Genomic DNA, 27,969 nt, shown 5'->3' with positions numbered 1-27,969 from the left:
GAGATTTCAAAGAAAGAAACAACTTGCAATTGTTCCTAAAATTCAGAAAACGAGATCTATCTCCAGAAAAAAACTCTGGGACAGGAATTCTAGGTTCAGACATAGGAGCATGTACAACAAAATCCTGTATATTTTGAACCTTAGTGGCAAGATTATTCAGGCTGGAAGCCAAACTCTGGACGTCCATGATAAACAGCTGGGATCAAAGCCATTCAAAGATTAAGAGGAGGAGGAAGTAGCCAGGCTGCAATAAGGCTAGGCAGCAAACTCTGAGGGAAATAGAAAGAAAAAAAAAAAAAAAAAAAAATTCCTCAGACTACTTATCCTCCTACTTCAGCCAATACAATTAACACTTTGTGGGCCGGTTATACTGTCATGATCCCAATGGCAGGGGATCACTAAAGGACAAGCACAGATACAAACAAGCTCTAGGGCGATGGAACCTGAGCTGACCGCGACCCTGAACCTAACACACAAATAAAAGTAGCCGGGGAACGTGCCTACGATGATCCTAGACGTCTCGCTCCAGCCGAAGATCTAACTTCCCCTATTAGAAGAAACACAGACCTCTCTTGCCTCCAGAGAAATCCCCCACAGAAATAGCAGCCCCCCACATATAATGACGGTGAAATGAGAGGAAAGCACATACGCAGTATGAAAACAGTTTCAGCAAAATGAGGCCCGCTAAAGCTAGATAGCAGAGGATACAAAAGTGAACTGCGCGGTCAGCGAAAAACCCTTCAAAAAACCATCCTGAAATTACTTGAACTCATGTGCCAACTCATGGTACATGAGGAGCAATTTCAGCCCACTAGAGCAACCAGCAGCAAGAATCACATATCTGCAGGCTGGACTAAAAACCAAATACAGCAAAACACCAAAACAGGAAAATCCAAACTTAGCTTGACCAGAAGGTTCTAGGAGCAGGGAGCAGAGGTAACAAGACACACTGGATACATTGATAACCGGCGAGGAAATGCCAGCAAAGCCAGGTTAAATAGGAAACTCCCATATGCTGATGGAACAGGTGGAACCCAGAAACCCAGGAAAGACAAGTCACCCAGTACCATCAGCAACCACCAGAGGGAGCCCAAAAACAGAACTCACAACATATGCCATATGTCCTTGTGGCAGATGAGGCCTTCCAGTTAACCACACATGTAATGAGGCCATATCCCCATCGAAACCTGGACCACTGGCGTCAGATATTTAACTTGCGTCTATCACAGGAACGGCGACTGGTGGAGTGCGCCTTTGGCATTCTTTGTGCCAAATGGCGGGTCCTCCTGTCAGCCATTCAGCTGAGTGAAGGCAACATCAATGAAGTAATCAAAGCTTGTGTGGTCCTACATAATTTCTCCAGACTTCATGAATACTCCTCATCTGATGGTGTTGAATGTATGTTGGGCAATGTGGGTAGGCCTACACCACATGTCATCTCTCAGCGTCATCCACTTTCAGGGCTGAAAGTCTGTGATATCTTTACAAATTATTTTGTTACACCTCAGGGTGCTACTCCCTAGCAAGAGCATGCTGTCTCTATAAGTTTAACATTTTTGTCTATGTATAAATCAGTTTTTCAGTTAAGTTACTGTGTGTGTTGATTTGTCTTATTTAAGAGATGGTTTTTAATTTAATTTGGTATGATGTATTAATTATTGTAAGAAGAAACATATATTGGCTTTTTAAACTTTTTTGTAACGCCAAAAACAAATTTTGAAGTAATCAAAACCATATTAAAGTCATATGGGTTCTATGGCCATAGAAATTTGGCCATACATATTTGTAACACATACTTTAAATTTCAAAGCATAAAACAAAATTATTCTGCAACAGCAAAAGACATTACATATGGCATATCTTTTATTTTTTTTTGCACTAAAATACCAAGCAGCCAACACTGGATTGAAAGTGGTTGTTTCATCGGTATTGTTGCACCTTTGTGTTTGCCATCATTAATCGGGTCCGCTGCACCCTGCCAGTGCGTTTGTTTTGGAGGCCTGAGCAGGTGGTCATCTCTGCTTTTTTTCTCTTTTGGGAGGATTTTTAAGTCCTCTTTTTGTGTCGGTGAGCTTTATACATAAATCTGATAAGACTACATTCGCTGCTATCAGTGTAAACTATAGAATGATAATACACAGAAATAATAATCAATACAAGCTTCTCCAGTGTAAAAATAATCAAGGACACATTACATTGTATTTTATTGAAAATAGTACTCTCTTTTTGCAGACTGTCTAGAAAATTATGATTTGATGGACCAATCTCCTTTTTTTTATTATCTCCAAGTCCAATATGCGTTTTTCATTAGCAACAGTTTACAAAGCACATACAATACAAGAACTACGCCTGCAGGAACTAGCAATGGTGGCAGCAGAAATAAATAGGATCGCTTAGTCCACAGATCTGTGTTTGACACTTACTTCTTCTAAAGCATTTTGGATATTCCAGCTTTCCATTTTCACAAGTAACTCTCATACTTGTGTTAGGCCGAGCCTCATATCCAGGTTTACAAACAAATTCTATACTATCGCCATGTGTAGAGTATAGCTTTTTTGCGTAGCCAAACTTTATCTGTACATTATTTTCTTCCATGCTCTTTTCTTTTGCTGTGCATGGTTCTGCAACATAAAAGACATTTTATTCTATCTTTTTAAATTACTTTTTAACTATAATTTTATTGAAATTTTACAAGAGTAATGCAAACCCATTAACAAAATTCAAGTTAATGTCCAGTTTTCTGAACTCTCAAAAATATGTACAATTCAATGTTTAATAGAGGAAAAAGAAAAGATCAAAAGTGTGAGAAGGGTGGAGGGTACATATTACAAGACAAAGAGCAGAAGATGAGAGCGAGGTTACGACAAAAGGAAAGAGGTATTATGACCATGACTCCAACAGACTTCTAGGAAGTTGGTTTTAGTGTCATACACATTCCAAGGGTCCAAGATCTGCACAAATTTGTCCAGGGTGTTGGTGAGATGGACATTAAGTGCCTCAGTGATCAATGGGGCAAATGTCTGATGTGCTGCAGCACTGGGCTGCAGAGTGAGACAACCGGCCTTTTAAGTGGACACAGTATGTGTACGCACTGATGATACCATCGTGGTGCACACAGGGATTTTACCATGTATGACACTGGATAGGACAAACATTAGGAAGTTTTGCTGTGGGCAGAGTTTGCGCTCTGCTCTGTTCTTTGTGTCAACATGAAATCTTCTCCGTGCTGCCACCTTTCATCTTCCCCTAATCAGAATCTGGGTGTGCCCAATGTGGAGAATTTATTACTGTATGGAGCGTTGAAAGCCTCAGCCTCCTGTCATCTATATGGAGCGCCCCCACGTAAGGGCAATGGGGTACTCGGTACCGGGTCCTTCAGTTCCTCAGCGGGGATGTCATGGTGGCCCGACCCGGCCCGTGGCCCTATGAGGGGCGCCCAATAAAAGGCAGAGTTTGTATAGAATGGGAGTATTCGTGACACCACCTGTGGTAATCGGTCAGAGTGACCGACGCTACTCAGGGGTCCGCTGGGGTGATGTGATGGCAGCTAGATGATATACTATCCCACAGGTGAAGTGTTTCCCCCAGGGCTTCCCAGAAGTGTAGATGGTGATGGTGGATGATGTAAGGCGAGGTGAATAACGAGGACACAAAGGATGCAGTCTCTTTACCTTTACTGAAGGCTTCAGCATCCACAGTCCAGGGTGCCGGACGACAGGGTAGGCAGAGTTTGGCCGGTCTGATAACAATCCCAGAGTCCCCTTATCCAGGTGGAAATCAGTAGCCTTCCTATAGCGCTCGTGTGTTGTAGTACCTCCCTGCTGAGCAACTCGGTAAGGTCCTCACAATTTTTGTAGATGTTATGTCTTCCATCTCCCCCAGATGGTATGGATAGGACAAACCCGTATGACGGGGTGGCCTGAGGCTTTTTACAGGAACTCTAGAGACGCCCCGGCCTCCACAATTTGCCACCGTGTCTTCTTAGGTATTAAGGTCGGGCAGCCAACTTGGAATTGACTGTCCTGCCAGTCTCTGGAGTAAAGCATCGAGTCTATTACTCTATTTGCTCACCACAAATCTAGATAAGTTCTTTAAGGGGTCTAGTTTCCAAAATGGGGTCAATTGTGGTGGGTTTATACTGTTTAGGTACATCAGGGGCTCTGCAAATGCAACGTAACGCCCACAGTCCATTCCATCAAAGTCTACATTTCAAAACGTCACTACTTCCTTTCCGAGCCCCGACGTGTACCCAATCAGTGGTTTATCTCCACATATAGGGTATCAGTGTACTCAGGACAAACTGGACAACAACAATTGGGGTTCAGTTTCCCCTGTTACCCTTGTGAAAATAAAAAATTGCGGGCTAAAAAAATCATTTTGAGGAAAAAAAAGATTTTTGATTTTCACAGCTCTGCGTTATATACTTTTGTGAAGCACTTGGGGGTTCAAAGTGCTCACCATACATCTAGATAAGTTCCTTTGGGGGTCTAGTTTCCAAAATAGGTTCACTTGTCGGGAAGTTTAAATGTTTTGGCACATCAGGGGTAATGCAAACGTAACATAACGCCCGTAGACCATTCCATCAAAGTCTGCATTCCAAAACATCACTACTTCCATTCCGAGCTCTGCCATGCACCCAAATAGTGGTTTACCCCCACATATAGGGTATGGCCGTACTCAGGAAAAACTGGACAACAACTTTTGGGGTCCAATTTCTCCTGTTACCCTTGTGAAATTAAAAAATTGTGGGCTAAAAATAATGTTTGAGGAAAGAAAATGATTTTTTTAATTTCATGGCTCTGCGCTATAAACTTCTGTGAAGCACTTGGGAGTTCAAAGTGATCATAACACATCTAGATGAGTTCCTTGGGGGGTCTAGTTTCCAAAATGGTGTCACTTGTGGGGAAGTTCAAATGTTTAGGCTCTCCAAACGCGACACGGTGACCGCTAACGATTGGAGCTAATTTTTCATTCAAAAAGTCAAATGGCGCTCCTTCCCTTCCAAGCCTTGCCGTGTGCCCAAACAATGGTTTACCCCCACATGTGAGGTATCGGTGTACTCAGGAGAAATTACCCAACACATTTTAGGATCCATTTTATCCTGTTACCCATGTCAAAATGAAAAAATTGAGGCTAAAATAATTTTTTGGTGAAAAAAAACGTACTTTTTCCTTTTTACGGATCAATTTGTGAAGCACCTGGGGGTTGACAGTGCTCACTATGCATCTAGATAAGTTCCTTGGGGGTCTAGTTTCCAAAATGGTGTCACTTGTGGGGGAGCACCAATCCTTAGGCACACATGCTAAAGATTTGAAACAATTTTTCATTCAAATACTCAAATGGTGCTCCTTTCCTTCCGAGCCCTGTCATGCACCCAAACAGTAATTCCCCCCACATATGTGGTATCGGCATACTCAGGACAAATTGTACAACAACTTTTGGGGTGAAATTTATCCTTTTACCCTTGGGAAAATAAAAAAAGTTGCTAAAATTTCATTTTTGTGACTAAAAAGTTAAATGTTCATTTTTTCCTTTCATGTTGCTTCTGCTGCTGTGAAGCACCTGAAGGGTTAATAAACTTCTTGAATGTCGTTTTGAGCAACTTGAGGGGTGCAGTTTTTTAGAATGGTGTCATTTTGGGGTATTTTCAGTCATATAGACCCTTCAAAGTGACTTCAAATGTGAGGTGGTCCCTAAAAAATGGTTTTGTAAATTTTGCTGTAAAAATGAGAAATCGCTGGTCTCATTTTAACCCTTACAACTTCCTAGCAAAAAAAAAATGTTGGTTCCAAAATTATGCTTATGTAAGATAGACATGTGGGAAATGTTATTTATTAACTATTTTGTGTCACATAACTCTCTGGTTTAACTGAGTAAAAATTCAAAATTTGAAAATTACAAAATTTTCAAAATTTTCGCCAAATTCCCGTTTTTTCACAAATAAATGCAAAAATTATCGACCTAAGTTTACCACTATCATGAAGCTCAAAATTTCACGAAAAAACAATTGCAAAAAATGGCCAGGTCGTTAAGGTCAAAATAGGCTGGGTCATGAAGGGGTTAAGAAATGAAGGTCAGTCAGTCTGAAAAATTGAGAAAACTTTGAAAGTGTCCACAAGTGCAGTTGCAAAAATCATCAAGCGCTACAAAGAAACTGGCTCACATGAGGACCGCCCCGGGAAAGGAAGACCAAGAGTCACATCTGTGTTATGAAAGGCAATTCAGAATCACAATGGACATGGAGGTCAGAGCACATACAGTGATCTGACAATAACCCAAAATAATAGAACGAGCTCTGAGACGTGGGAACTCTGCAGACCGCAATCCCTAATCCTATCAAACCACACTAAAGGTAGCCGTGGAGCGCTCCTGACCAGAACCTAGGCGCCTCGTCACCGCCTGAGAAACTAGCTAGTCCTGAAGAAGAAAAATAAGCCTACCTTGCCTCAGAGAAATTCCCCAAAGGAAAAGGCAGCCCCCCACATATAATGACTGTGAGTAAGATGAAAACACAAACATAGAGATGAAACAGATTTAGCAAAGTGAGGCCCGACTAGCTGAACAGAACGAGGATAGGGAAGATAACTTTGCGGTCAGCACAAAAACCTATAAATAACCACGCAGAGGGGACAAAAAGACCCTCCACACCGACTAACGGTACGGAGGTGGTCCCTCTGCGTCTCAAAGCTTCCAGCAGGCGAGAAAAACCAATAAAGCAAGCTGGACTGAAAAATAGCAACAAAATAACATAAGCAAAACTTAGCTTTGCAGAGCAGCAGGCCACAGGAATGATCCAGGGAAAAAACAAGTCCTACACTGGAACATTGACAGGAAGCATGGATCAAAGCATCAGGTGGAGTTAAGTAGAGAAGAAGCTAACGAGCTCACCAGATCACCTGAGGGAGGAAACTCAGAAGCTGCAGTACCACTTTCCTCCACAAACGGAAGATCCCAGAGAGAATCAGCCGAAGTACCACTTGTGACCACAGGAGTGAACTCTGCCACAGAATTCACAACAGTACCCCCCCTTGAGGAGGGGTCACCGAACCCTCACCAGAGCCCCCAGGCCGACCAGGATGAGCCACATGAAAGGCACGAACAAGATCGGGAGCATGGACATCAGAGGCAAAAACCCAGGAATTATCTTCCTGAGCATAACCCTTCCATTTAACCAGATACTGGAGTTTCCGTCTTGAAACACGAGAATCCAAAATCTTCTCCACAATATACTCCAATTCCCCCTCCACCAAAACCGGGGCAGGAGGCTCAACAGATTGAACCATAGGTGCCACGTATCTCCGCAACAATGACCTATGGAATACGTTATGTATGGAAAAAGAATCTGGAAGGGTCAGACGAAAAGACACAGGATTAAGAACCTCAGAAATCCTATATGGACCAATAAAATGAGGTTTAAACTTAGGAGAGGAAACCTTCATAGGAATATGACGAGAAGATAACCAAACCAGATCCCCAACACGAAGTCGGGGACCCACACGGCGTCTGCGATTAGCGAAAAGTTGAGCCTTCTCCTGGGACAAGGTCAAATTGTCCACTACCTGAGTCCAAATCTGCTGCAACCTGTCCACCACAGTATCCACACCAGGACAGTCCGAAGACTCAACCTGTCCAGAAGAGAAACGAGGATGGAACCCAGAATTGCAGAAAAACGGTGAAACCAAGGTAGCCGAGCTGGCCCGATTATTAAGGGCGAACTCAGCCAAAGGCAAAAAGGACACCCAGTCATCCTGATCAGCAGAAACAAAGCACCTCAGATATGTTTCCAAGGTCTGATTGGTTCGCTCGGTCTGGCCATTAGTCTGAGGATGGAAAGCCGAGGAAAAAGACAAGTCAATGCCCATCCTACCACAAAAGGCTTGCCAAAACCTCGAAACAAACTGGGAACCTCTGTCAGAAACAATATTCTCTGGAATGCCATGCAAACGAACCACATGCTGGAAGAACAAAGGCACCAAATCAGAGGAGGAAGGCAATTTAGACAAGGGTACCAGATGGACCATCTTAGAAAAGCGATCACAGACCACCCAAATGACTGACATCTTTTGAGAAACGGGAAGGTCAGAAATAAAATCCATAGAGATATGTGTCCAAGGCTTCTTTGGGACCGGCAAGGGCAAAAGCAACCCACTGGCACGAGAACAGCAGGGCTTAGCCCGAGCACAAATCCCACAGGACTGCACAAAAGTACGCACATCCCGCGACAGAGAGGGCCACCAAAAGGATCTAGCCACTAACTCTCTGGTACCAAAGATTCCAGGATGACCAGCCAACACCGAACAATGAAGTTCAGAGATAACTCTATTCGTCCACCTATCAGGGACAAACAGTTTCTCCGCTGGGCAACGATCAGGTTTATTAGCCTGAAATTTTTGCAGCACCCGCCGCAAATCAGGGGAGATGGCAGACACAATTACTCCCTCCTTGAGGATACCCGCCGGCTCAGACAAACCCGGAGAGTCGGGTACAAAACTCCTAGACAGAGCATCCGCCTTCACATTTTTAGAGCCCGGAAGGTACGAAATCACAAAGTCAAAACGGGCAAAAAACAACGACCAACGAGCTTGTCTAGGATTCAAGCGCTTGGCAGACTCGAGATAAGTCAAGTTCTTATGATCAGTCAATACCACCACGCGATGCTTAGCTCCTTCAAGCCAATGACGCCACTCCTCGAATGCCCACTTCATGGCCAGCAACTCTCGGTTGCCCACATCATAATTTCGCTCAGCAGGCGAAAACTTCCTGGAAAAGAAAGTGCATGGTTTCATCACTGAGCAACCAGAACCTCTCTGTGACAAAACAGCCCCTGCTCCAATCTCAGAAGCATCAACCTCGACCTGGAACGGAAGAGAAACATCTGGTTGACACAACACAGGGGCAGAAGAAAAACGACGCTTCAACTCTTGAAAAGCTTCCACAGCAGCAGAAGACCAATTGACCACATCAGCACCCTTCTTGGTCAAATCGGTCAATGGTTTAGCAATACTAGAAAAATTGCAGATGAAGCGACGATAAAAATTAGCAAAGCCCAGGAACTTTTGCAGACTTTTCAGAGATGTCGGCTGAGTCCAATCATGGATGGCTTGGACCTTAAGAGGATCCATCTCGATAGTAGAAGGGAAAAGATGAACCCCAAAAATGAAACCTTCTGCACACCAAAGAGACACTTTGATCCCTTCACAAACAAAGAATTAGCACGCAGGACCTGAAAAACCGTTCTGACCTGCTTCACATGAGACTCCCAATCATCCGAGAAGATCAAAATGTCATCCAAGTACACAATCAGGAATTTATCCAGGTACTCTCGGAAGATGTCATGCATAAAGGACTGAAACACTGATGGAGCATTGGCAAGTCCGAACGGCATCACGAGATACTCAAAATGACCCTCGGGCGTATTAAATGCAGTTTTCCATTCATCGCCTTGCTTAATTCGCACCAGATTATACGCACCACGAAGATCTATCTTTGTGAACCAACTAGCCCCCTTAATCCGAGCAAACAGATCAGATAACAATGGCAAGGGGTACTGAAATTTAACCGTGATCTTATTAAGAAGGCGGTAATCTATACAAGGTCTCAGCGAACCATCCTTCTTGGCTACAAAAAAGAACCCTGCTCCCAATGGCGACGATGACGGGCGAATATGCCCCTTCTCCAGGGATTCCTTCACATAACTGCGCATAGCGGTGTACTCAGGCACGGACAAATTAAACAATCGACCTTTTGGGAATTTACTACCAGGAATCAAATTGATAGCACAATCACAATCCCTATGCGGAGGTAGGGTATTGGACTTGGGCTCATCAAATACATCCCGGTAATCAGACAAGAACTCTGGGACCTCAGAAGGGGTGGATGACGAAATTGACAGAAATGGAACATCACCATGTACCCCCTGACAACCCCAGCTGGACACCGACATGGATTTCCAATCTAATACTGGATTATGGGCTTGTAGCCATGGCAACCCCAACACGACTACATCATGCAGATTATGCAACACCAGAAAGCGAATAACCTCCTGATGTGCAGGAGCCATGCACATGGTCAACTGGGTCCAGTATTGAGGCTTATTCTTGGCCAAAGGCGTAGCATCAATTCCTCTCAATGGAATAGGACACTGCAAGGGCTCCAAGAAAAACCCACAATGCTTAGCATATTCCAAGTCCATCAAATTCAGGGCAGCGCCTGAATCCACAAATGCCATGACAGAATACGATGACAAAGAGCAGATCAAGGTAACGGACAGAAGAAATTTTGACTGTACAGTACCAATGGTGGCAGACCTAGCGAACCGCTTAGTGCGCTTAGGACAATCAGAGATAGCATGAGTGGAATCACCACAGTAGAAACACAGACCATTCAGACGTCTATGTTCTTGCCGTTCAACTCTGGTCAAGGTCCTATCACACTGCATAGGCTCAGGTTTAAGCTCAGGTAATACCGCCAAATGGTGCACAGATTTACGCTCACGCAAGCGTCGACTGATCTGAATGGCCAAAGACATAGACTCATTCAAACCAGCAGGCATAGGAAATCCCACCATGACATCCTTAAGGGCTCCAGAGAGACCCTTTCTGAATATTGCTGCCAGCACAGATTCATTCCATTGAGTGAGCACTGACCACTTTCTAAATTTCTGACAATATACCTCTATCTCATCCTGAGCCTGACAAAGAGCCAGCAAATTTTTTTCTGCCTGATCCACTGAATTAGGCTCATCGTACAGCAACCCAAGCGCCAGAAAAAACGCATCGATATTACTCAATGCAGGATCTCCTGGCGCAAGAGAAAACGCCCAGTCCTGAGGGTCGCCGCGCAAAAAAGAAACGACGATCCTAACCTGTTGAATTGGGTCACCAGAAGAGCGAGGTTTCAAAGCCAGAAATAGTTTACAATTATTTTTGAAACTCAGAAATTTAGTTCTATCTCCAAAAAACAAATCTGGAATAGGAATTCTCGGTTCTAGCAAAGAATTCTGAACCACAAAATCTTGAATATTTTGAACTCTTGCCGTGAGCTGATCCACACATGAAGACAGACCTTTAATGTCCATTGCTACACCTGTGTCCTGAACCACCCAAATGTCTAGGGGAAAAAAAAGACAAAACACAGTGTAAAGAAAAAAAAATGGTCTCAGAACTTCTTTTTTCCCTCTATTGAGAATCATTAGCACTTTTGGCTTCCTGTACTGTTATGAAAGGCAATTCAGAATCACAATGGACATGGAGGTTAGAGCACATACAGTGATCTGACAATAACCCAAAATAATAGAACGAGCTCTGAGACGTGGGAACTCTGCAGACCGCAATCCCTAATCCTATCAAACCACACTAAAGGTAGCCGTGGAGCGCTCCTGACCAGAACCTAGGCGCCTCGTCACAGCCTGAGAAACTAGCTAGTCCTGAAGAAGAAAAATAAGCCTACCTTGCCTCAGAGAAATTCCCCAAAGGAAAAGGCAGCCCCCCACATATAATGACTGTGAGTAAGATGAAAACACAAACATAGAGATGAAACAGATTTAGCAAAGTGAGGCCCGACTAGCTGAACAGAACGAGGATAGCGAAGATAACTTTGCGGTCAGCACAAAAACCTATAAATAACCACGCAGAGGGAACAAAAAGACCCTCCGCACCGACTAACGGTACGGAGGTGGTCCCTCTGCGTCTCAAAGCTTCCAGCAGGCGAGAAAAACCAATAAAGCAAGCTGGACTGAAAAATAGCAACAAAATAACATAAACAAAACTTAGCTTTGCAGAGCAGCAGGCCACAGGAATGATCCAGAGAAAAAACAAGTCCTACACTGGAACATTGACAGGAAGCATGGATCAAAGCATCAGGTGGAGTTAAGTAGAGAAGAAGCTAACGACCTCACCAGATCACCTGAGGGAGGAAACTCAGAAGCTGCAGTACCACTTTCCTCCACAAACGGAAGATCCCAGAGAGAATCAGCCGAAGTACCACTTGTGACCACAGGAGTGAACTCTGCCACAGAATTCACAACACATCTGCTTCTGAGGATAGGTTAATCTGAGTCACCAGCCTCAGAAATCGCAGGTTAACAGCAGCTCAGATTAGAGACCAGGTCAATGCCACACAGAGTTATAGCAGCAGACAGATCTCCACAACTGTTAAAAGGAGACTTTTGTGCAGCAGGCCTTCATGGTAAAATAGCTGCTAATAACCACTGCTAAGGACACGCAACAAGCAGAAGAGACGTGTTTGGGCTAAAGAACACAAGGAATGGATATTATATTAGATCAGTGGAAATCAGTGCTTTGGTCTGATGAGTCCAAATTTGAGATCTTTTGTTCCATCCACCGTGTCTTTGTGTGACGCAGAAAAGGTGGACAGATGGACTCTACATGCCTGGTTCCCACCGTGAAGCATGGAGGAGGAGGTGTGATGGTGTGGGGGTGCTTTGCTGGTGAAATTGTTGGGGATTTATTCAAAATTGAAGGCATACTGAACCAGCATCCGCTTTGCGTTTAGTTTGACCATCATTTATTTTTCAACAGGACAATGACCCCAAACACACTTCCAGGCTGTGTAAGGGCTATTTGACCAAGAAGGAGAGTGATGGGGTGCTATGCCAGATGACCTAGCCTCCACAGTCACCAGACCTGAACCCAATCGAGATGTTTTTGGTGAGCTGGACCGGAGAGTGAAGGCAAAAGGGTCAACAAATGCTAATCATCTCTGGGAACTCCTTCAAGATTGTTGGAAGTCCATTTCCGGTGCCTACCCCTTGAAGCTCATCAAGAGAATGCCAAGAGTGTGCAAAGCAGTCATCAAAGCAAAAGGTGGCTACTTTGAAGAGTCTAGAATATATATATATACAGTTAGGGCCAGAAATATTTGGACAGTGACACAATTTTCGCGAGTTGGGCTCTGCATGCCACCACATTGGATTTGAAATGAAACCTCTACAACAGAATTCAAGTGCAGATTGTAACGTTTAATTTGAAGGGTTGAACAAAAATATCTGATAGAAAATGTAGGAATTGTACACATTTCTTTACAAACACTCCACATTTTAGGAGGTCAAAAGTAATTGGACAAATAAACATAACCCAAACAAAATATTTTTATTTTCAATATTTTGTTGCAAATCCTTTGGAGGCAATCACTGCCTTAAGTCTGGAACCCATGGACATCACCAAACGCTGGGTTTCCTCCTTCTTAATGCTTTGCCAGGCCTTTACAGCCGCAGCCTTCAGGTCTTGCTTGTTTGTGGGTCTTTCCGTCTTAAGTCTGGATTTGAGCAAGTGAAATGCATGCTCAATTGGGTTTAGATCTGGAGATTGACTTGGCCATTGCAGAATGTTCCACTTTTTGGCATTCATGAACTCCTGGGTAGCTTTGGATGTATGCTTGGGGTCATTGTCCATCTGTACTATGAAGCGCCGTCCAATCAACTTTGCAGCATTTGGCTGAATCTGGGCTGAAAGTATATCCCGGTACACTTCAGAATTCATCCGGCTACTCTTGTCTGCTCTTATGTCATCAATAAACACAAGTGACCCAGTGCCATTGAAAGCCATGCATGCCCATGCCAGCACGTTGCCTCCACCATGTTTTACAGAGGATGTGGTGTGCCTTGGATCATGTGCCGTTCCCTTTCTTCTCCAAACTTTTTTCTTCCCATCATTCTGGTACAGGTTGATCTTTGTCTCATTTGTCCATAGAATACTTTTCCAGAACTGAGCTGGCTTCTTGAGGTGTTTTTCTGCAAATTTAACTCTGGCCTGTCTATTTTTGGTATTGATGAATGGTTTGCATCTAGATGTGAACCCTTTGTATTTACTGTCATGGAGTCTTCTCTTTACTGTTGACTTAGAGACAGATACACCTACTTCACTGAGAGTGTTCTGGACTTCAGTTGATGTTGTGAACGGGTTCTTCTTCACCAAATTAAGTATGCGGCGATCATCCACCACTGTTGTCATCCGTGGACGCCCAGGCCTTTTTGAGTTCCCAAGCTCACCAGTCAATTCCTTTTTTCTCAGAATGTACCCAACTGTTGATTTTGCTACTCCAAGCATGTCTGCTATCTCTCTGATGAATTTTTTCTTTTTTTTCAGCCTCAGGATGTTCTGCTTCACCTCAATTGAGAGTTCCTTTGACCGCATGTTGTCTGCTCACAGCAACAGCTTCCAAATGCAAAACCACACACCTGGAATCCACCCCTGACCTTTTAACTACTTCATTGATTACAGGTTAACGAGGGAGACGCCTTCAGAGTTAATTGCAGCCCTTAGAGTCCATTGTCCAATTACTTTTGGTCCCTTGAAAAAGAGGACGCTATGCATTACAGAGCTATGATTCCTAAACCCTTTCTCCGATTTGGATGTGGAAACTATCATATTGCAGCTGGGAGTGTGCACTTTCAGCCCATATTATATATATAATTGTATTTCTGAACATGTTTTTGTAAACAGCTAAAATAACAAAACTTGTGTCACTGTCCAAATATTTCTGGCCCTAACTGTATATATATATATATATATATATATATATATATATTTTTTTTTTTTTTTTCAGTTGTTTCACACTTTTTTGTTAAGTATATAATTCCACATGTATTAATTCATAGTTTTGATGCCTTCAGTGTAAATTTACAATTTCCACAGTCATGAAAATACAGAAAAATCTTTAAATGAGAAGGTGTGTCCAAATTTTTGGTCTGTACTGTATATACCCTGGTTTCAAGCTCTTGTCAGGTATATACCCCAGTCTCAACCTCCTGTCATGTATATACCCCAATTTCAGTCTCCTGTCATGTGTATATGATGATCTCTACCCAGATTTCAGCATCCTTTCAGGTATATACCCCGGTCGCAGCCTACCCGGTCACAGGGTTACCGAGACAGAGAGGAGCCAGAATGCAACAGCGTCTGATTTTTTCTACACCAGCACTGATTATAAGCAATACAGTAAATTTCTTCTGGCAGTGCAAGAATGAATCTGCTTTGTTGATTGCTCCTGGAACTTTGCACTGTTAGCCACTCCCATCTCCTATACTGTATAAACTAGGCCCTGGCTAGCACACATTGGCAGAGAAGCCTATGCTGCGTGGCTGGAGATTGTTGTTGGTTATTATTGGAGTAGGCTTTTGGTGATTTTCTATGTGACTGCTGCTAAGTTTTGAGTGTGATAATTCCTTTTCTTCCTCCACCCCCCTTGAGTTCCTCTTTTATATGCGTGAGTATATCTGTATGTTTGGTGTCTTTTGTTACCCTTGACTGATGGCGGATTAAAAAGCTAAGGCAAGGTACATGGCTCCGGCATCTTTACCGCCAGAAGTAATTTGGGGACATGGCAAGCTAGGGCGCCCCTAGCGTTAGGGATGGGGAAGGAGCCCCTGGTCCCAGGACATCCAGCAACAGAGTCATGACACCCCAGGAAATTAGGACGGACCACAACGTACAGAGTTTTATGCATTCCTTAAAAACACTTCTGTTTATGGCAGCCTTTCTCATTCCCTAATCAAAGTTCTTTTATCTATAGTCCATTTTCTACTTCACTGATCATAACACTTCATCAAACTCCTTCGGACCCAAAAACACTACAAATAATGGATGGTGAGCCTTTATCTACCCACATTTTCTCAAGATGGCTGGACCATCACTGTAATTAAGCACCTATACTTTGTCATCCTCACCTCATTGCAAATTGTAAGCTCTTGTGGGCAGGGTGGTCATTACCTTGGAATTAATTACTACAGTATAATTAACTTTGTTATGACTATTGTGTATGAACTGTTTAATTGTAAAGCATTGTGAAATATGTTGACGCTATATACCTTAAGTAAAAATTATTATATATTATTAGATACAGATATTTGTCCTGCAAGCCCTGGGAATTTCAAGACTCGGTGTCTAGTGACACTTTGGTATCTAGTGCTTTAGTTCTCCATCCTCTGGTATGTAGTAGTTTAGTTTTCCAACCCCTGTTGTCTAGTAGTTTAGTTCTCCATCCCCAAACGCCTTGCAAGCGTTGGGGATTCCAAGACTTGTGGAGCAGCCCCTTCCTCAACTGCCCCCACAGCCACCAGAATCACCCAGTGCCCAGTCAATGAGCTGTAACCTGTAACACTCCTGTCCATGCCAGATCATCCAAGTGTCAGTGTTGAAATGCACCCTGTCACACATTGATTTTTTTCAAGGAAAGAGTGATGTTGTCTGCGACATGCTGGTGTAGTGCAGGCACATCTTTCTTAGAGAAGTAATGGCAACTGGGCAACTAGTACTGGGGGACCTCGATGGACATCAGCTTTCAGAAACAATCCACCAGACATAAAGGCTGCATTTCCATAGCTAACAGATTGGATTGGCCATCCAAAAATCACAGAGATCACAGGCCGATTGGACCCCATTCTTCTTTTGAATTTCACACTATCAGGGTCCCCCATCACCTCTTCCTCCGAGTAGCGGTCATATACCGTCCCCAGGCTCCCCCACTCACTTCCTTGACAACTATTATGCATTGCCTCCACACTTCATATCCTCTGAATTAAAATCTTTTATTCTGGGAGACTTCAACAACCCCACCTCCCCAACTACATCCCAGTTTCCATATCTAGCCACTTCTCGTGGCCACTCACAACTTTCAACCTCTGAGTCACAAAATACAGTAACACCCCTGATCTGTCTTTGTCCTGCTCAGTTCAATCTCCTACCTAGATAACTCACCTTTTACCCCTTCTCCCCCATTTAAGGAGTATAAACACAACTTAAACCTTTTTAGTTTAGATGCTCCCTTAAGACACCTTTGTTTAGGGCGGCCTATTGCGTTCCCTAATCAAAGTCCTTTTTATACATAGCCTATTCTCTACTTCTCTGAACATAATTCGCCATCAAACTCAATCATATCCAAAAACCTCATGCAGCCCTTATCTACTATAATTAACTTTGTATCTTATGACTGTTTTATATGAACTGCTGACTTGAAGAGCGTTGCAGAAAATTGTGGCGCTATATAAATAAATGTTATTATTATTAGTTGATTTAATGTGGTGAAGTTCAGATTCTTAGCTTTGCCATGTGTAGGAGGAAACAATGTTTTATATGAGCACAATTGCACAAACGAGGTCTGGCTGCTGTGCAGAAAGAGGATGGATTAGGATGAGCATGACAAGTTGCGGACTGTGAAAGAGGAACAGGCAGAGATGTTACGGTGGCTTGAGAAAGATGGTGTGTACTTGGTTTCTAAGATCAGTCGAAAACAGCAGGCATGTCCTCACTCACCCCGACTGTAGCTGGTTAACAATTGGAGGTTCTGAGACCTGTGTGACAACAATTGCCACGGTGATGGAGGAGGAAGAATCAGAAGATGAGGTTGATGGTGTGAACGGTGGTTGGCAAGGCCCGCTAGTCTGCATTTTAGCTCAGTTGGATTAATGCATATTGATCGTGCATGTGCCAGTTCATGATTGTAGTAGTCAAATTATTACATTTTTTTAAACTCAGCTCGGAGTTGGCAGATAATGTGAGTTGTGTCATGTTATGCAATCTGAAAAAAGACCCAGGCTAGGCAACTGCCATCTCATGAATGCTGCTGGCCACTGATATATTGGGGTTGAGGATGCAGTGCTTGTAGTGGTTGCATAACTCTGTGTCTCTACAGGAAGCCGCAATGTAGCCTCCTAGTCTAAGCTACTCAGCTGTATGCCTCTAGGATTACACCAAGTGGGATCTGTTACCTCATCGTCTTCTTCTCTGTTTTCCCACTCCTTGCCCTGAGAGTCACCCTCTTCCTTCCTGATCTGACAGCACAGTACAGTCTGCGTGTGCCTCAAGTTTCTGAGTCTCATCAGGATCACCTCCACCCTCCCGGGTTAACGTCTGTTGACGAGGTTTTGGATTCTACTCGGACCCTACTTTGCCTGGCCCTGGATCAAACTAAAAAAAATGGGGGCATCAGTGCAGATGATTTCCTCCTCTTGAGTCCTGAATCTTTGGTGTACACTTCTGATGCCCATGGCATAGATTGTGTGAACAGATCCGCAGACTCTACCATCTGTGGTTCCCTACAGTCAGTTGGGTGGTTGGAGAGTTGTGACATGGGGAAAACAAGGGTAATTGGGGTGCCACCTCTGAGGACTGTACTGTGTGTGATGTTAAGGTGGAGGAAGAGGAGCAGAGGCCACTTGATGCAGCTCTTGCCATTCACTGGAGCACATGTTCTTTCGGGCCTTTATATACAAAGCATACCGCTGTGCGACTTTAAAAGGAAGGAAGTGGAGTAGCGTGTCCAGTAACAGAAGTTGTAAACATGCTGCACAATTACTGATTGCAGCAAAACAAACCTACATCTACATAAAAAATGAAAATAAAAATAAAGTTGTAAAGCTGAGCACCACCAAAAATGCATATAATGGGATCCACCTAATGCATACAAAGCATATAATTGAAGAACCAAAGAGAAAGGGGTATGCACAAAAGAGGGGGATTGCCTTTACCAAATATTTATTGAATAATCAAAATTGCACATGAACAGTAAATTCAATACAATGCCTATAGAAATGTCAAGATAAAGTGCACAAAAATGCAAACAAGCCTATAATAAGTGCAAAAATGCAGACCCATATCAGCTAGTAAACAAATCCATTCATGCTGTAGACAGGTATGACAACCATTCGCCAAGTGGGGTTCATGTTTCCACAGGCAGAAGATGGGTTAAGCAGCCATAAAAGTCCTGCTGGAAAGAATAATAGCTACCAATAGGGAAACAAGCCCCACGCATATCGACACAAATAGTGTCTTCCTCAAGGGTAGTGCATTGCATTTACTATAGGCTCCTTTTATTATCAGTGCAGTCTGCATGATAACCTGACGAAAATGACAAATGTACCTTTAATTTGTCACAAAAAGCACGCCAAAATCAAGCCACAAACTGTGGTCCTCTATCGGAGACAATGTCCGTGGGAACCCCATGGAGCCTAACAATCTCTTTCACAAATGCCTTAGCTAGCGTCTTGGCGCAGGGTAATTTTTTGAATGGGACCAGATGTTCATTTTAGGACATGGTCACAAATCAAAGTCAAACATCAGAAATACTCTGTCTGATACCTCATTCTGATACTTGAGTCTGATACCTGAGTCTGATACCTGAGTCTGATACTTGACTCTGATACCTGACTCTGATACCTGACTCTGATACCTGACTCTGATACTTGACTCTGATACCTGACTCTGATACCTGACTCTGATACCTGACTCTGATACTTGACTCTGATACCTGACTCTGATACCTGACTCTGATACCTGACTTTGATACCTGACTCTGATACTTGACTCTGATACCTGACTCTGATACCTGACTCTGATACTTGACTCTGATACCTGACTCTGATACCTGACTCTGATACCTGACTCTGATACCTGACTCTGATACCTGACTCTGACACCTGACTCTGATACCTGACTCTGATACTTGACTCTGATACTTGAGTCTGATACATGAAATTAGTAAAATTAGTAAAATTAGCTAAAATTAGTACCTGGGATCACTCGAGCTTGTGGTGCAATGGTTAAGGTACCTTCACACATAACGATATTGTTAACGATATCGTTGCTATTTGTGACGTAGCAACGATATCGTTAATGAAATCGTTATGTGTGACAGCGACCAACGATCAGGCCCCTGCTGGGAGATCGTTGGTCGCTGAATAAAGTCCAGAACTTTATTTGGTCGCTGGACTCCCTGGAGACATCGCTGGATCGGCGTGTGTGACACCGATCCAGCGATGTCTTCACTGGTAACCAGGGTAAACATCGGGTAACTAAGCTCAGGGCCGCGCTTAGTAACCCGATGTTTACCCTGGTTACCATGCTAAAAGTAAAAAAAAACAAACAGTACATACTTACCTACAGCCGTCTGTCCTCCAGCGCTGCGCTCTGCTCTCCTCCTGTACTGGCTGTGAGCCGGAAAGCAGAGCGGTGACGTCACCGCTCTGCTTTCCGGCTCCCAGACAGTACAGGAGGAGAGCAGAGAAGCAGAGCGCAGCGCTGGAGGACAGACGGCTGTAGGTAAGTATGTACTGTTTGTTTTTTTTTACTTTTAGCATGGTAACCAGGGTAAACATCGGGTTACTAAGCGCGGCCCTGCGCTTAGTTACCCGATGTTTACCCTGGTTACCGACATCGTTGGTCGCTGGAGAGCGGTCTGTGTGACAGCTCTCCAGCGACCAAACAGCGACGCTGCAGCGATCCGGATCGTTGTCGGTATCGCTGCAGCGTCGCTAAATGTGAAGGGGCCTTAAGGCCAACGGCTGTAGTGTCTAGACGCAGGATCGGTTTTTTTTCCCCCGGATCGGTTTTATTTTTCTGCCAGCTCCGTTTTTTTACGCCGGATCCGATTTTTTTTTACGTCGGATCTGTTTTTTTAATGCCGGATCCAGGTGTTTTTACGCCGGATCCATTTTTTTTTCGCCGGATCCGTTTTTTTTTACGCCGGATCCGTTTTTTTTTTTTTGCCTGATCCGTTTTTTTTTCCGCCAGATCCTTTTTTCTTCCGTCGGATCTGTTTTCTTCGCCGGATCCGTTTTTTTACGCCGGATCGTTTTTTTTTCACCTGATCCATTTTTTTTACGCCGGATCCGTTTTTTTTCGCCGGATCCGTTTTTTTGTCGGATCTGTTTTTTTACGCCATATCCATTTTTTATGCCGGATCCGTGTTTTTTTTTACGCCGGATCCGTTTTTTTTTTTTTTACACCGGATTTTTTTTTTTGCCGGATCCGTTTTTTTTCACCTGATCCATTTTTTTTACACCAAATCCGTTTTTTTTCGCCTGATCCATTTTTTCTTCCAGATCCGTTTTTTTTTTACGCCTGATCTGTTTATTTTTGCGCCGTATCCGTTTTTTTACGCTGAATCCATTTTTCTTCTGCCGGCGGAAAAAAAACGGATCCGGCGTAAAAAAAACGGATCCGGCGTAAAAAACGTTTTTTTTTACGCCGGATCCGTTTTTTCTGGTGGCAGAAAAGAAAACGGATCCGGCGGAAAAAAACGGATCAGGCGTAAAAAAAACGGATCCGGCGTAAAATAAATGGATCAGGCGTAAAAAAAAAACGGATCCGGAAGAAAAAAATGAATCTGGCGAAAAAAAACGGATTTGGCGTAAAAAAACGGATCCAGCGAAAAAAAACGGATCCGGCAAAAAAACCGGATCTGGCGAAAAAAAACGGATCCGGTGTAAAAAAAACGGATCCGGCGTTAAAAAAAACGGATCCGGCGTAAAAAAATGGATATGGCGTTAAAAAAAAACAGATTCGGCAGAATAAAACGGATCCGGCGAAAAAAAACGGATTCGGCGTAAAAAAAACGGATCCGGCGTAAAAAAAAAAACGGATCCGGCGTAAAAAAAATGGATCCGGCGTAAAAATAAACGGATCAGGCGTAAAAAAAAAACGGATCCGGAAGAAAAAATGAATCCGGCGAAAAAAACGGATTCGGCGTAAAAAAAACGGATCCGGCGAAAAAAACGGTTTTGGCGTAAAAAAAACGGATCCGGTGAAAAAAAACGGATTCGGCAAAAAAAAACGGATCTGGCGAAAAAAAACGGATCCGGTGTAAAAAAAACGGATCCGGCGTTAAAAAAAACGGTCCGGCGTAAAAAAATGGATATGGCGTTAAAAAAAAACAGATTCGGCAGAATAAAACGGATCCGGCGAAAAAAAACGGATTAGGCGTAAAAAAAACGGATCCGGCGTAAAAAAAAAACGGATCCGGCGTAAAAAAAAATGGATCCGGCGTAAAAATAAACGGATCAGGCGTAAAAAAAAAACGGATCCGGAAGAAAAAATGAATCCGGCGAAAAAAACGGATTCGGCGTAAAAAAACGGATCCGGCGAAAAAAACGGATTTGGCGTAAAAAAACGGATCCGGTGAAAAAAAACGGATTCGGCGTAAAAAAAACGAATCCGGTGAAAAAAACGGATCCGGCGTAAAAAAAAATGGATCTGGCGAAAAAAAAAACGGATCCGGCAGAAAAAAACGGATCCGGCAAAAAAAAAAAAACATCTGGCAGAAAAAAAAAGGATCTGGCGAAAAAAACCGGATCCGGTGTAAAAAAAACGGATCCGGTGTAAAAAAAACGGATCCGGCGTAAAAAAAGGATCAGGCAGAAAGAAAACGGAGCCGGCAGACAAAAACGGATCTGGCGGACAAAAACGGAGCCGGAAAAAAAAACGGATCCTGAGGAAAAAAAACGGATCCTGCAGAAAAAAACGGATCTGGCGGAAAAAAAACGGATCCAGCCGACAAAAACGGATCCGGCAGAAAAATAAAACCGATCCGGCGGGAAAAAAAAGGATCGGCGGAAAAAAAACAGATCCTGCGTCTAGAGGCTACAGCCGTCGGCATTACCATTGCACCACAAGCTCAAGTGATCCCAGGTACTAATTTTAGCTAATTTTACTAATTTTACTAATTTCATGTATCAGAATCAAGTATCAGACTCAGGTATCGGAGTCAAGTATCAGAGTCAAGTATCAGAGTCAAGTATCAGAGTCAGGTATCAAAGTCAAGTATCAGAGTCAGGTATCAGAGTCAGGTATCAAAGTCAAGTATCAGAGTCAGGTATCAGAGTCAGGTATCAAAGTCAAGTATCAGAGCCAAGTATCAGAGTCAAGTATCAGAGTCAGGTATCAAAGTCAAGTATCAGAGTCAAGTATCAGAATCAGGTATCAAAGTCAAGTATCAGAGTCAAGTATCAGAGTCAGGTATCAAAGTCAAGTATCAGAGTCAAGTATCAGAGTCAAGTATCAGAATGAGGTATCAGAGTATTTCTGATGTTTGACTTTGATTTGTGACTTTGATATGTGAAAGTCAGGTATCAGAATCAAGTATCAGAATGAGGTATCAGACAGAGCATTTCTGATGTTATTTCTGATGTTTGACTTTGATTTGTGACCATGTGTGAAAGTCAGGTATAAGAGTCAAGTATCAGAATGAGGTATCAGACAGAGTATTTCTGATGTTTGACTTTGATTTGTGACCATGTCCTAAAATGAACACCGTACAAGGGAATTCCATCTCGCTGACTGGGCACTAGGTGGCTCAGGTGGCTGTGTGGGCAGGACAAGGCTTGCAGGACAAACCTCTGTATTTAACATTTCCTCCACTGTTTCTGCTTCCTCTACTTCCTCTAGAGCCTCCACCTGCACCCTCAACCTCTGCCTTAATGAGACACATGTTCCAAAAGTAAACTTTTGATAAGGGTCATTTGGATGTTTTGGGTTGTCATTATGATTTAAAAAGAGAAAAGACAGTAGTTTGACAACAAATGGCTTCACCCAACTACTGACCATAAGTGGAGAAAAAGTTATGGTGTTATCATTCATATTCTCTGAATAAAAGCCAAGAAAGCAAAAATTCTGCCGGGGTATGTAAACTTTTGAGCACAACTGTATAACTCATCTATGCCAGACAACTTGCAAAACCAAGCATGGAGAATAACAGAGGGATGCAGTGCAGAGCGAGGGTAAGGAAGCATGGACCAGCTTACTCGGAACAGGAACAGTTCACCCACCCTTAGGGCACCTCCCAGATGATCAGTGACAGCAGAGAGAGAATGGTTTGCATGACATTTTTTGAGAAGGACAGAGCAGGCAGAGCATAAAATATTACTGTGATAGCGCCGACAATGTCATTTCGGTCATTTCCAGCTGAAGAGTGCGTTGGAGCAGAAATATTTTTCATAATACGGTGGTTAACTCTACCTTTTCTACATTTTATAAATTAACCAATAAACTCCCCCTTTATTTACACTCTTTTGTTATGCCTAGAATATGCATGTAAATTTGTGAGTAATCAAGGCGCAAAAACGAAATTATAAAAAAATGTATCTCTGCTATTTCTGTATCTATATCTGTGATTTTATGCTTTAGATTGAAAAACAGAATAAAAAGTCATTTATTTTTACGACATCAGAAATGTAGGAAAAAGCAGTAAATGCTAGAAATCAGCACAACGGAACAATATTGAATGATATTTATGTTGTTCACGTACCAACAATCTTATAACCCTACTAAGTGATATGATTTCATTACCTTTATGTTTTTTTCTGCACACTTTGTGATAAATGAACATGAACATACCTAGACAAACAGGTGCTTCTCCCCAAAAACCGTTCAAACATCTCACAATTTTGTCTCCTTTAAGAAGGTAATAATTTTGGCATTCATATTCCACAAATTCATTAGATTTATATCTCATTTTTCTATAATTGATGGTGTCTCCAAATTGAACAGTTGGTGGTGAACCACAATGATCCCCGTTTTCTGGAAAATAATGAAAATTGATCAAATAAACTAATTGAATATACTGTTGACATACCAAATAGCTTTTGCATTTTTTGTCACTTAGTGCAGCAAAATTTGACTTGTCAGCATTGCTTTACAAATTGCATTATTCTTCTACAAAGAAAAAGGCAAAGCTCTCAAGATCCACAACAAACCTCCCATATGCCACCAAAAGAACACAAAACATTAAATAATACAAAAAATGTCTTTATCTAGATAGTAGGTGAACAGGGTGGGGAGAGACGGAAAAAGTAGAGTGGGTAGGGGATAAGAGTCAACTCAAACATAAGCGAACAAGGGTTCACATGGACTGACCTGCCTGTGGCACAAAATCACCACCATTTGGTAAACTTTTACTGAATGTCAGTCATTTAGTTGTATCTTTACACAGATGGACCAAAGTTATGATACTTACTGAGCAATCTATAATAGATCGCTCAGTGCACGTAGACTGCCATGGTTCTCGACAGTGCAAGCCCTGTTTACAGAAGACGATGCTTTGCCAAGAACGATGATCTTTTAAAAGCATTGAGCAAAAGATCTTTTCTCCCAATCAGGGGTGGATTAAGGGTAGCCAGGGCCCCTGGCTGTTCAGACACTGTGGGCCCCCGGTCATGTGACGGGTCTTGTGATGGGGTCATGCGACGGGGTCATCATATACCTGAACCAGATTATTCCAGAAAAATAGTTGCTGTGTGAAACTATAACCTGTCAAACATCCATTGATCTAGTCAATTTACCCTTCAGTTATGAAGGGAAAAAAAACAAACAAAAAAACCCCCACAATACTATCACCATAAGTGCCAGTATTCAAAGGAGATCTGTACTTTGTATGCAGTGTCTGTGTAGAGGTAAAACAGTGATCACCAGTGACATTATACAAAGGACCTCTGTATATAGCATACAGTGTATAGTGTCAGTGTATAGGTAACACTGACTCACCAGTGACATCTCTAGGTGAAGTCCTTCATCTTTCATCCAGCACAGACCGCCATCACTTCATCCAGCCAGATCTGTCTCCAATCCTGCCCCATGTCTTTCATTCTGCCCCGCATCTCCAAACATGCCCCGTATCTACATTCTGCCCATGTATCCAATCCTGCCCTATCTGTCTCCAGTCCTGCCCCAAGTGTGTCCAGCATCTCTGCCCCAGTGTCCAGCATCACTGCCCCATTGTCCAGCATCTCTGCCCCCAATGTCCAGCATCTCTGCCCCCCAGTGTCCAGCATCTCTGCCCCATTTGTATCCAGCATCCTGCCCCCAGTGTGTCCAGCATTCTGCCCCCAGTGTGTCCAGAATCCTGCCCCCAGTGTCTCCAGTCCTGCCACCAGTGTGTCCAGCATATTGCCCCCAGGGTGTCCAGCCATCTGCCCCAGTGTCTCCAGCATATTGCCTGTTGTGAATTCTGTGGCCAGGCTCCCTCCTGTGGTCGAGAGTGGTACTTCGGCTGGTTCTGTCTGTGAGCTTCCTTTGGTGGATGAGAGTGGTACTGCGGCTTCTGAGTTTCCTTCCTCAGGTGATGAGGTTAAGTCGTTAGGTGCTGCTCTATTTAACTCCACCTGGTGCTTTGATCCTAGCCTCCAGTCAATGTTCTAGTATTGGTCTTGCTTCCTCCTGGATCGTTCCTGTGGCCTGTCTTTCCAGCATAAGCTAAGTTTTGCTTGTGTTATTTTTGCTTGCTATTTTTTCTGTCCAGCTTGCTTTATTGGTTTTTCTTGCTTGCTGGAAGCTCTGAGACGCAGAGGGAGCACCTCCGTACCGTTAGTCGGTGCGGAGGGTCTTCTTGCCCCTCTGCGTGGTTGTTTGTAGGTTTTTGTGTTGACCGCAAAGCTATCTTTCCTATCCTCGGTCTATTCAGGAAGTCAGGCCTCACTTTGCTAAATCTATTTCATCTCTGTGTTTGTATTTTCATCTTACTCACAGTCATTATATGTGGGGGGCTGCCTTTTCCTTTGGGGAATTTCTCTGAGGCAAGGTAGGCTTATTTTTCTATCTTCAGGGCTAGTTAGTTTCTCAGGCTGTGCCGAGTTGCATAGGGAGCGTTAGGCGCAATCCACGGCTACCTCTAGTGTGGTGTGTTAGGATTAGGGATTGCGGTCAGCAGAGTTCCCACGTCTCAGAGCTCGTCCTTTGTTTTTGGTAATTGTCAGGTCACTTTGTGTGCTCTGAACTTCAATGTCCATTGTGGTTCTGAATTACCTGATCATAACGGTACTGGAGGCCAAAAGTACTAATGCTTCTCAATAGAGGGAAAAGAGAAGTTCTGAGACCATTTGTTTTCTTTGCACTGTGTTCTGTCTTTGTTTTCCCCTTTACATCAGGGTGATTCAGAACACAGGTGTGGACATGGACATTCAAGGTCTGTTCTCTTTGATGGATAATCTCGCTATAAATGTACAGAATATTCAAGATTTAGTGGTTCAGAATCCTATGTTAGAACCTAAGATTCCTATTCTGAGTTATTTTCTGGAGATAGAGCAAAGTTTTTGAATTTTAAAAATAATTGTAAACTATTTCTGGCTTTGAAACCCCGCTCCTCTGGTGACCCAGTACAACAAGTTAAGATCATTATTTCTTTATTACGTGGCAACCCTCAAGACTGGGCATTTTCCCTTGCGCCAGGAGATCCTGCATTATGTAATATTGATGCGTTTTTTTCTGGCGCTCGGATTGCTGTACGACGAACCTAATTCAGTGGATCAGGCAGAGAACAATTTGCTGGCTCTGTGTCAGGGTCAGGATGAGATAGAGATTTATTGTCAGAAGTTTAGAAAGCGGTCCGTGCTCACTCAATGGAATGAATGTGCGCTGGCAGCTATTTTCAGAAAGGGTCTCTCTGAAGCCCTTAAGGATGTCATGGTGGGATTTCCTATGTCTGCTGGTCTGAATGAGTCTATGTCTTTGGCCATTCAGATCGGTCGACGCTTGCGCGATCGTAAATCTATGCACCATTTGGCGGTAGTATCTAAGCATGAACCTGAGCCTATGCAGTGCGATAGGACTTTGACCAGAGCTGAAAGGCAAGAACACAGACGTCAGAATGGGCTGTGTTTCTACTGTGGTGATTCCACTCATGCTATCTCCGATTGTCCTAAGCGCACTAAGCGGTTCGCTAGATCTGCCACCATTGGTACGGTACAGTCGAAATTTCTTTTGTCCGTTACTTTGATCTGCTCTTTGTCTTCCTATTCTGTCATGGCATTTGTGGATTCAGGCGCTGCCCTGAATTTGATGGACTTGGAGTTTGCTAGGCGCTGTGGGTTTGTCTTGGAGCCCTTGCAGTGTCCTATTCCATTGAGAGGAATTGATGCTACGCCTTTGGCCAAGAATAAGCCTCAGTATTGGACCCAGCTGACCATGTGCATGGCTCCTGCGCACCAGGAGGATATTCGCTTTCTGGTGTTGCATAATCTGCATGATGTGGTCGTGTTGGGGTTGCCATGGCTACAAGTCCATAACCCAGTATTAGATTGGAAATCAATGTCTGTGTCCAGCTGGGGTTGTCAGGGGGTACATGGTGATGTTCCATCTCTGTCTATCTCATCATCCACCTCTTCTGAGGTCCCAGAGTTCTTGTCTGATTACCGGGATGTATTCGATGAGCCCAAGTCCAATGCCCTACCTCCGCATAGGGATTGTG

The 27,969-nt window shown here is 43.3% G+C and overlaps 1 protein-coding gene across 3 annotated transcripts in view; it reads right to left on the bottom strand.

Moving 5' to 3' along the window:
* Positions 1–27,969, bottom strand: part of LOC138647925 (complement factor H-related protein 1-like) — a 370,015-nt gene that overhangs the window by 278,524 nt on the left and 63,522 nt on the right. The window contains exons 2-3 of one of the 3 annotated variants that reach the window (XM_069737292.1): positions 24,126–24,308; positions 2,424–2,621 (exon numbers count right to left, since the gene is read on the bottom strand). In XM_069737292.1, coding sequence (XP_069593393.1) covers positions 2,424–2,621; positions 24,126–24,308 — 381 coding nt within the window. The remainder of the gene's footprint in view (positions 1–2,423; positions 2,622–24,125; positions 24,309–27,969) is intronic. The other 2 variants (XM_069737295.1, XM_069737294.1) reach the window with 2 other exon arrangements.

The sequence above is a fragment of the Ranitomeya imitator genome, chromosome 8, assembly GCF_032444005.1.
Source record: "Ranitomeya imitator isolate aRanImi1 chromosome 8, aRanImi1.pri, whole genome shotgun sequence".
NCBI lineage: Eukaryota > Metazoa > Chordata > Amphibia > Anura > Dendrobatidae > Ranitomeya > Ranitomeya imitator.
The sequence above is the reverse complement of the archived record's forward strand: the minus strand, read 5'-3'. Positions and strand labels throughout refer to the sequence as shown.